At 33.1% G+C, this 10887-nt stretch overlaps 1 protein-coding gene across 2 annotated transcripts; it reads right to left on the bottom strand.

Annotated features, from left to right (window-relative positions):
• Positions 1–5303: 5303 nt before the first annotated feature.
• On the bottom strand, positions 5304–7647 carry LOC121799087 (membrane-anchored ubiquitin-fold protein 3-like). Of its 2 annotated transcripts, XM_042198426.1 has the most exons (5): positions 7356–7643; positions 6816–6896; positions 6430–6650; positions 5847–6014; positions 5327–5632 (listed from the first exon to the last, which is right to left on the bottom strand). In XM_042198426.1, exons 3-5 carry the CDS (start codon positions 6560–6562, stop codon positions 5577–5579), a joined length of 357 nt encoding a protein of 118 aa, XP_042054360.1. In that variant the 5' UTR covers positions 6563–6650; positions 6816–6896; positions 7356–7643; the 3' UTR covers positions 5327–5576. The 2 variants fall into 2 exon arrangements, with proteins under 2 accessions (XP_042054361.1, XP_042054360.1); XM_042198427.1 differs by lacking the exon at positions 6816–6896 and having other exon boundaries at positions 5304–5632; positions 7356–7647.
• Between the last annotated feature and the right edge of the window lie 3240 nt (positions 7648–10887).

Raw genomic sequence — 10887 nt, forward strand, 5'->3', positions numbered from 1 at the left:
CTAACTGCAAATTGGCAGTTTCTCGTCAATTTTGGACGGTTTTTGAAAAGAAAAGAGAGAAAAGAGAGAGAGGGTAGCATCTGGGGAGAGAGGGGAGACGGATCTGGAGAGCAATTCGATTCATCAAATATTGAGGGATTGATTTGGTGTAATTGGTAGGGACGACTCGTGGAGTAATTGTGGAGACTTGGAGAAGATAGTGAAAGGGAAATTGACGTGGGTTGCTATTGAATACAAACTGAGAAAATTTTCCACGTCAAAGTTTCAGTCTCTGCAAAGCTCCATGGTTGGTTTTCTATCCATTTGTAATTAATCCTAGTTTAATTATGATTGGCTAAAAATTTTAGTGTTGCTCCAAACATGTAACGGATAAATTGTTCGTGTGGTTTATTTTATGTTCTTCTTTTATCTTATGTTCGTCTTTATCACAATTTTAGTGCTTGAATCTATTACTTTTGGTGCATCATTTGTAGTAGATCTTTATTCTTATTCAAATGCCTCTTTAACTTTGAATAAGATGAATCTTTGTGGTAAAGAGTTGTCAATTAGAATTGTTCAAATGATAATTTGATAATGGATTTCATGTGCTAATAGTAGTTGATCTTTGAGTCTCGCGCATCCGTAGGATTTTTAGATTAATGAAAATTAGTTTATAGAATATGTGTTCAGCTATTCTTAAACTGTTGTATGTCAAGCATGTTCTGTGCTAGCATCATGAATTGATTTTAAAGTCTCGTAATTCATAAGATAGAGTTGAATATTAAAATGAATCACCGTTTTATCCGTGCATGTTTGGAGTAACAATCTCATCCCTTGATTCGCCTTGCTCATTTTATTTCTTTTAATTGTTGTTACATGATTTTGAAACCAAATCTTCAAACTAAAAGTTCTTATTTTAATGTACTTTCTTTGCTTTAGAATTAAATAATCTTTGCCTTCCTTGTGGATCGACACTCAAAGTACTACATTCGACGTTGTATTCTTGCAGTATCGTTGTAATATTATAGTTATTTTTTATTAAACTTGTGTGATCTTGCACTTGATATTTGAACTCAAAAATTACACATCAGTAAGGTTAAATGATAATTCCATAAATACCCCCAAAACTCTCCCTTTATATTAGTATAGATTATAGTTTTATAATATACTTCCTCCGTCCCCGATTAATTGTCACTCTTCCGTCCCTCAATAATTGTCACACTTCATTTTTAACATAAATGGTAAATAGGTCTCACATTCCACTAACTCATTTTATTATAAAATCAATATAAAAAAGTGGGTCTCACGTTCCATTAACTTTTTCAACCAACTTTTCTTTACATTTCTTAAAACCAATGTTTTAAAAACCGGACCGGCAAGCGAACCGGCGAAGCTACTGGTTCACGGTCCAACCACTGGTCGGACCGGTCCAACAACTGGTCGGACCATTTTACTGTAGCAAATATAATTAAATATATATTATATAAATACATCAAATTTATTATATAATTAAATGTAGTTTTGATCAAATTCATATATATATAAATATATAATTTAGTGAATAATAAAATATTTTTAAACTTAATTGTGGATAAGTATAATTAAATTTTAGTGAAATATAAATATAATTATATAAATATGCACCTAATATATTAAAACTTATATTTAATTAAATATATATATGTATATATATAACACAATATTCAAATTTAGTGTAATAAATTACTATTAAAGTTTATTAAATAATAAATATATAATAACAAATTTTTTTTACAAATAATTATAACTAATTAACCAATTTATAAAATTAATAATTAATCATAGAATGAATTTATTCATTGATTATAAGAATAACTAAAGTTATTGTTATATCACAACAATTGAAGTGATGGAGTGGTAATGGAATTGGACTTATACACAAGAGGTGTCACGCCCGCATTTTCTAAGGATAGAAAACACGGTTGATCGCAACTAGGGGAGGATTAAAGAAGCGGGGGAGAAAGGGGAAAATCAACACAACTCGACCATAGCTCGAAACAAACGGGAGTAGCTCGAATAAAATCAGAGTATCATTTTAACAATCAACAACTCCAAATGAAAATATCTCAACAATACACGAACTCAAAAGAAACAATATTTAGCGGAAGCATTCGAGAGAAGAATAATATTATGTATGAAGACACAATATATTCAGAACATTTAAAAGCAAACACAATTCTTCACCAGCCCTACTCAACACTCATCGCGCTCGTCACAGCTCAACCTGCACATTTTTAAAAAAGAAATGCAGGGCTGAGTACTTGATGCACTCAGTGGACTCATGCCGAAAATATTTTCATAAAAATATTTATCATGCCATTAACGAGTGACCTCTGGGTTTTAACTTTGAAAGGGCCCGAGTCACTAAAACATCTCACCAACATCATCATCATCAACCTCAACATCCTCACATCACCATACCATATCTGAACATACATGACAAGGAATGTGGTCACATTCCAAGCCACTAGACCGGCCAACTCAAAGAGATAGCACACGGTCTACGGGGTGTACACTAGCCTGAGTAGGGACTCACTCCCTAGTCAGACCCGAATTCGATTAACCATACATGGCAAAAGCCAATTCAGATAGGTCCCATAGCAACACAAAAAATATGGCATGACAAACATATTTCACAAAAATAAATATACTTAGGACATAATCCTTATTTAAAAGAAAGCCCACCTCGTTCTCTTAAATCCTTCACTTGTCAATCCTTTCCGTTCTCAAATAGCATGCAAAAATCACCCTTTTTTTAAAAGACCATAATACTAAAAAATTAGACTTTAAGAAAATAGTTTTAATTAAAACAACATTGAAATTAAATCTTACCCTTGGACCATATTTACGAAATTCTGAAATTTTCCGTTTGTCCGGCTGGTTTCACATTCCCACGATTTAATTAGAGCAGCCTTTGCATCATTCTCCATCAACCCAACACTTAGATTAATATGTTGGTCCATCATTTATCAAAGGGTAGCCCAATTTAAAACTCCCTAACCCACCTATTTAAAAAAAGCCCAACAATAAATAAAAGGAGCTAAAACTCCCAAATGATTTTTCTCCAAAACTCTAACACCGATCTCTCTCTCCTCAATTTCTTCACAATTGAGAATTCCCAAATTCAGAGAAACTAATCTCTCTCTCTCTTTCTCCTCGCTCGTACCTCTACTTTTCGTTGCTGCTCTCTCTCAAATTCGTCGACATCTCCGATCCAAAATTTGAAAAAAAGAACTCGCTTCCCTCCTCCATCTCTCCATCGATCTCGCTGCTGCGTTCCCTCTCTTCTCAACGAAATTTCAGCGCTGCCCGAGTCACACCCGCGAAACTCTGCCGCCGCCCTCGCCTTTGTCCTCCACCGCTCACTGGCGTGCGAGACACCGCCGCCCTCGCTGACTCCAGCCTCGGCTGTTCACGGAGAGCGCCGCTGCTGTTGTTCGAGATTCGCCGGGTAGCCGAGCAGTGCCGTCGTTTCTCTCCATCTTCCCGGTCTCAATTTCTGCCACAGCCACCGCGTTCACAGCGACGAGCTCACCACACCGCCTCCTCGGTAATTCTCTTTCTCTCCTTCTACCTCCGTACATCGCCGTCCCCCTTCCTCACTTCGCAGCTCCACCGTTGTCCAGTCACGTTGCTGCTCAGGCCTGCTCGATGTCACGCCGCCATCGCCAACTCTCCTCTGTTCTTGGCCAGCTCTTCCCGTCGCCATCTCTGCTCCGGCCGCTTCCGTCATTATAGCTGATGTCCATCATGAGCAACCGTGGCTGCTGCTGCTGTCCGCCCCGCCGTTATCGCTCCGTTCGGAACCACGCCGCTGTCCTTGCTGCTGGAGCTTGCGCAGTCTGCTTCTCAACACTGCACCACCGCCGCCCCCTTCTCTCTTTTCTAACTCTCTCTCGGTTTCTCTCCTCTCTTTTGACTTCCCAAACACAAACTCCAATGTCCAATCGCCACCGCCTGATTCGTCACTGCTGCTCGGATAGTGAGACTTTGCCATCTCGACTCTCTCTAATCTCTGATATGTAGAACTGCATTTGATAAACTCCTCTTTGCAATCTCGGTTTCTCTGTTTCTTTGGAATTATGGAAGTGGTGAAAAGGATTGTGATAATTGCGAAATTGGTTGAATCAGATAAAATCGTGGAGTTGTGGGCTGATATGTATGCGTAGATAACCGATTTCTTGAAATCATGGTAAGTAGAAACCGGATTTTATGGAACAGAAATTGGGCGAGACTAATCTCACGTTAAATTCTTGCATATTCAAAGTGAGATGAAAATTAATAAATTATTTGGGCTCATAATAATTAGATTTTAAATTGGGCTAAAAGAAATAATTGCTCTAGGCCCAAAAGGAAGTTCAAAAGGACTTCCAAAAGTTAGTGACGAAGAATTGAGCTTCGTACAAATAAAGAAAAAAGATCCTAACCCAAATTCAATAATAAAAACACTGGCTATTCCATCAACATTTAAATGAATTGAAGGAAATTTTTCGGCTACACAAACGACGTCACTTCAAGAACAAATAAAAAGATAGAAAAAGTCGGGGTATTACAAGAGGTCTATGGTTAGAATCCCATTGGCCCCAAATTTTGGTGAAAATATTGAAAATCGGTTCAACCGGTTGGCGGTTCCCGGTCGAACCGTCCGGTTCATTCAGTCCAAAACGGCTCAATCTCCTGACGGTGTAGTATGTTTTTTGAAAGAGTGAACTACATAAACAATCGTTAATCTTTCAGGTATGAACATAAATAGTCATGGATTTTGAAAATAGCTTTCATGGTACTTTTTCAGTTTTTGACTACTTTTGGGACCAAAATGCCCCTTTAAGCATGAATTACATAGTTGGTCATTTAAAAGAGGTATTGACGCTTAATATCACGAAATTTTTTAAAAGTTTGTTTTTTCACATGAACTTTAAACTTGACATATAATATCATGAACTTATATAGTTGTTGCATTTTTATCACCGGCGACAAAATCCAACTACATTTCACTTACCATCATAACAAGTCAGATATGGTTATCACTGAAAAATTATAGTTATATGATTACAAAGTCTCTAGATTGCAAATATGATTATTTATCTCATTTTAATGTAGTCAAATTTCGTTGCAGTGATAAAAATGCAATAACTATATAAGTTCATGATATTATGTGTCAAGTTTAAAGTTCGTGTGATAAAACAAACTTTTGGAAAGTTTCGTAATATTAGGCGCCAATAACCCTTTAAAAAATTGGACAAAAATATATGATTAGAATGTGAAATTATAGTGGCTTTTTGTGGTAAAAATGAAAAAGAAAAAAAACTTCTAATACAAGTAAAGGTATTAATTTATTTAAAGATAATTACATCCATAAATAGACAAATAAATGAATAAGTAAACAAGAGCGGGGAGAAATCTTGATCCTCATTGTAAGCCAGCCCCAAACATCACAAAGATTGAGTACATGTATGAAGGCAAAGTTCCAACTTATAGAAGCCAATTTGTTTCGTTTCTATAAGCCAATTTGTTTCGTTTCTGAACGACCTTTCCATCGTTGATGCTCCCGTGCACTATTAAAGGATAGTGCAGGAACACGAGCACTGTATTTGATTCCTGGATAGATTCTTACCTGAATTGAGCAGAAGAACAAGAAATTTAGAAGGCGATTGCTCGCGATTAGACCCTATTGTGCAACAAGTAAATAGTGATCAAGAAACAGGCTTATGTATGCTTGATAGTTACTGTCATCAGATCAAACTTGGGATGATACGAAAGTGGGGATATTTCGATAAAGTAGCAAATAAACTGGAAACTTTTCATGCCAAATGTACAGCGAAACGAACCTGTCTTTTTCTTAACAACTGGCTGTACAACAACATGCATTGTAATAGCTCCATCAGGAAGGTCACTGGTGTGCACGCTAGCTTCGGCAAGTGTTTTGTCATTCTCCAAAACTTTTCCCCCATGGATTACTTTCATATCATTTACCGACTTTGGGACTACTGATTTATCTGTCAATGAAGACGGAAAGAGGCTCAATCAAAGTCTTAGATAAAATTTGGTGAAACAGACACAAGTTATAAACAGCTCATCTTATTAAACAATCAAAAACTGGTCCTAGCACCTAATTCTAACTCGGTGGAGTTATTACAATGCATGTTGCTTCTCTAGACATAAAATCACTGCGGACGGAAATTCTACCACTGCTTCACATCCAAAACACAAAGCTACAGAAGCAAGCTAGCTATTCTAGCAACTTTTTTCTAATAATATAAGAAAAGGTAAAACAAAAACTAAGCATATCACAAAACTATCGTGCAACACAATGAAATCAGAGTATTTGTTAGAAAACACATGCCAAGAGGAAACAAGACCACCTCACTAACACAAGTTAACAAACGCAAACATAAAGAGCAGAATTGCAACCTTGAGGCCACTCGGAAAGAAGTCTTTGCTTAAGAGTTGCAACAGTGACTGATGGCGAATAGGAACCATGACCTATATCTGTCCCATCAAAGATTCTGAACTTAAGTTTAAGCTGCTCGACTCCCTCAGCCATAGTAGCCTCCCTCTGCTATATTACTGGAATTCCAATGTGATAAATTGACAGGCTTATGCGTAAAACAATTCAATTCGCTAAAATCCACCTGTCAAAAAGGAATTCAGGAAGAAGATAAATCATCCATGACTCTTAACAACAAAATTTAAGCTGAAGCTTGAAAGTAATAGTATACAGATTGACATCGGTTGAAGGACAACAAAACTAAACTAAATCCCTTTCACATGCAAATTGAAGAAAAGTAAAAACACACCAGCAATTGTACATGTGAATCGCCCAATGAACCGAGTAACCACCTCATATGATCCAATTAGCACAAAACTCAAAGAGGCCCCTGCATCACAAACCACCACACACTACATGTAAAGTGCTCGTCTAAGGAATCTACTAGCATGTGGAAGCTCTCTTCACAGTTCACACACATAATGTCCAGTTTCAAGAATTTCATAACTTCAGCTCAATGAATCGTATGAACTTCACTTGCACCATGTTTGCCACAATTGTATTTGTACAGCAAAAGTACCTTCCTCTTCAAAAGTAATTATAAAAAACATTTCCCGAAAAAATCACGCATAACAGCAACCAGAAATTCGAATAGAAATTGAAACTTTATACTCAATCCCACATAAGGATCAAAACCCTAGTTCGAAAAATTTCTTTCAGAGCCTACCGAATACACAATCAATAAATTCTAAAATCATACAGAAATTGGACCGATTACAATAAACAAGAAGGCGTAAAAATCAAATCTTGAGGAAAAAAAAAAAAGAAGAAAAGTATAGTGTAGAATAACCTGATCAAGAGCCCATTTAGAGGAAGATCGGAAATCGGGGGAGATAAAGGAATTCCGGTGAAATGAGATTATGATACACTTCCAAAGAAGTGGAACGACCGCCAAAGATTACAGAGCGAAAACGGTGGTGTTTGAATCTTATTGTTGTCAGCTTATCAGTCCTTTTCTGTTTTATTTACAATTGTAGGGAAAAACTAAAACACAATTCAAAATAATGCCAACATACTTTCTTGCATCAATATATTCAAAATTAGCATTCAAGATTTGTATGGGGTGTGACTATTAAAAATATAAAAGCCTCTCTTAGTAGTGGAGTACGGAATACTTGTTATGAATAAAATAATTAATGTTATAAAATCGAACTATTAAACATATTATAAAATATATTTGGAGGAATTTCATAATCCTTCAGATAGATAAAATTCACAGATATTTTACTTGCGCATAGTTCTAATATGAAAATGAATTACATATTTCAAATTGGAGGAATTACATCTTATTAACTCAATTGCATCCCCCAGAATTAGAAACAAAATTCATATTTCTATTAAAATCAATTTATTCGACATTTTACTCGCACATATTGGTTGGTGTGAAGGGATTGATTTGAAGCTGGGTTTGGTATCGACCAAAGATTAGGTAAGAGAGGTATAGCATTAATTAATATACTATCGTTGGTATAAAAATATGGGTAGTGATTTAGAGACATAATGTCTCTATGCCATAATGCCCCTATGTCAGTTTGCCATAAGTATAATTTATATTTTGACTTATATACCCTAATGTTGTTTTAGAAAGATAGCTTACATTATGAAAATTAAATTAGCTAGTAATTTAATGTATCCATAGTTTTAGTTAGAGTATTTAACGTCTTAATTATAATTTATGAAATGGTGTGACAATTTGATTTTTTTATTCTTTAATACATACTTAACTGTGTAAAAGTTATCAATTAAATAATAATTTTTAAAATACACATATGTTGTACGAGAAAGAGCTCATATAATTTTTAATATATAAAATTACAAATGATTGCTCTTGAAAATATAATTTACTATTTTAATTATAATTCTTTTGAGTAAAAGTTAATATTTTTTACTAAAAAAAGGTTATTCTTCTTACTAATAAAATTTATTATTTTAATATATAATATCATTATTTTGAATAAAAAATTTCTGTATTATTTTTGTGAATAAAAATTATTGTTATGATCAATGGAAAGTATTGCTTTTAAAAGATCAATAGTCGTTTTGCATCTAGCATGTGATGACTCAAACCCTTCGACCTATTGAATGGAAGCATGTTACCAATTAAGTTGCACTTCAACATCGTATAAAAATTACTCCAAAAATTAATATTTTTGTTCTTAGATTAAAAGATACATTCAATTGCAATGTTCTAAAAAATAAGAATTAAATGAAATTAGAATTTTAAAAAGTAAATAGTTAAAATAAAAATTATGAAATTTTTAAAAACAAATACATAAACTCAGTAAGTATTAATATATCATGTATCAGATTTTAATTTGTTTCATAATAAAAATTGACCTAAAAACTCTAATAATTTTATAGCATAAAAGACAAAATATTAACTACACAACTTTAAATTATTAAATAAATGAATTAAAAATATGTATTTTTTTATATCAAAGTTCAACTGTAACACTCTAAAAAGACTTTGTAGAAATTAAACTTTTAGAATGTAAAGAATTCAAATCAAAATCCTAAATTCAATTAATATAACTAAAGTCATTAATCAAATTTTAATTTGTCTCATAATGCAGTAATTGAGCTAACTCTAATACTCCTCTATAAAGAAAAAGAGAAAATAAAATACTTATAAAATTTTATCCTGAACTAATTAATTATTTTGATTAAAAGAAATTCATATATGACTTTATTAATTTATTTCATTTTGCATGGTATATCTTCAGTTAACTTATTATTAAATGTTTTATTGTTTTGTATTTTGTATTTTTTAATATTAGTATTGATTTTATTAATAATACTAAACTAAAAAATAATCAATTTAACTTATTAACATTTGCGAATTTTAAATGAATCACAATCAACTTTTAACCAATACAATTATCAAATAGAAATTTGTTGTAACTAATGATCTAATTAAGAAAGTATTAGGAGTATGCCATAATTATAGGAATAGCATATCTCATTCATCTTAATTAAAAGAGAGAAACGGTTATAAGGATAGGAATGTATATTTACAAAATGTTAATTTAATAAGAAATGAAATATTATATAAAATTACCACTTAGCCCCCATTATGGCATTGCCATTATGTCTCTAAAGCATTTCTCTAAAAATATTTACTATGTTTGTGTAAGGTTTGAAATATTATTTGAAATAGTGATGTTACAAAAAACAAATACTAAGTTATTACCAAGTCACATTTTCAATAATAGATACGTTCACGTATATAGTATGTGATCAAATGCAAATCATATATCTAATACAACCTCAAAACTTTAATCCTACCTATTAATTATAACAGATATGTGGTTAATATTGCGTAGAATTTCCATCTCAACAAGAGCATGTATTTTGTCAACAAGGAGTATTTTTGTAAATTAAGTTTCTGAACGGTTCTTGCGTTCCTAATTTCTCTCTTACCTTCCAAAACTGAAAATATTCACATTTTCGAAAGGATCTTTAACACCACTGTAATTGACGTTAAAACTTTATTTTGAAGACTTAAATTGATTTCTTTACCGGTGTTTTCAAGAATTTATTTTATGAATGTACCGTCATCGGCGTAATATTATCCGGCTGAATCTCATATTTCATAAAATCATGTATTATGTGTCACAATGGTTTTTTATTATATGGAAGGTTCTGACGCCGATAAAGGTAATTTCATGGTAATGAGAATTATAGGTTAATCTTAATGCCACGGAAGATTTTTGATTTTTTATTTTTCATTTCCAGATTTGTGTTTTCTATATGTCGAAGATTGACACATTCGTGATTCGTGATTTCCATATTTTAAAGATTTTTCATTTCCAGATTTGTGATTTTCAGATTCTTAGGATGTAGATGTCCGTATGTTGAGTCGATTGCGAATACAAATTATTATTCAAATTGTGTTTGTTTTTCCGTTGAACCTGTGTTGAAATTATTGGAATTTTTGTTGATATGTCGTATCACATGGCTGATCCTATGTTGACATTTGTAAGCTACGGCTGATTCTATGCTGCAATTCGATTGACATTTTTGTTGATTCTATATTGATATATATATATAACTGTTGTGCGAGTCCATTTTTTTAATTCTCTGTTGAGATTTGGCTACTTTGTGTATCAGTCTCAATCATTCTAGAAGCAATTCAACACGATTCAAACAATGGACACAAACTCAACAAAAAATCTACAAAAAATCAACACGGATTTTAGAATCAACATAGAATAAATACGATTTCAACAAAATATTCTACATCAGCAGAACAAATGAATCAACGCAATTTCAACGCAAAAAATCACCAAAAGCAGAACAAAAGAATCAACGAAATTTCAGCG

Source organism: Salvia splendens, chromosome 4 (assembly GCF_004379255.2).
Source record: "Salvia splendens isolate huo1 chromosome 4, SspV2, whole genome shotgun sequence".
Lineage (NCBI taxonomy): Eukaryota > Viridiplantae > Streptophyta > Magnoliopsida > Lamiales > Lamiaceae > Salvia > Salvia splendens.

Bases quoted from the DNA above. Each gene is read 5' to 3' on its own strand.
- LOC121799087 (XM_042198427.1), bottom strand. From the start codon at position 6,562: ATGGCTGAGGGAGTCGAGCAGCTTAAACTTAAGTTCAGAATCTTTGAT. The intron at 6,015-6,429 runs GTTGCAATTCTG...CTTCATTGACAG, and splicing joins TCTTTCCGAGTGGCCTCAAG to ATAAATCAGTAGTCCCAAAG. The intron at 5,633-5,846 runs GTTCGTTTCGCT...TGCTCAATTCAG, and splicing joins AGTTGTTAAGAAAAAGACAG to GTAAGAATCTATCCAGGAAT.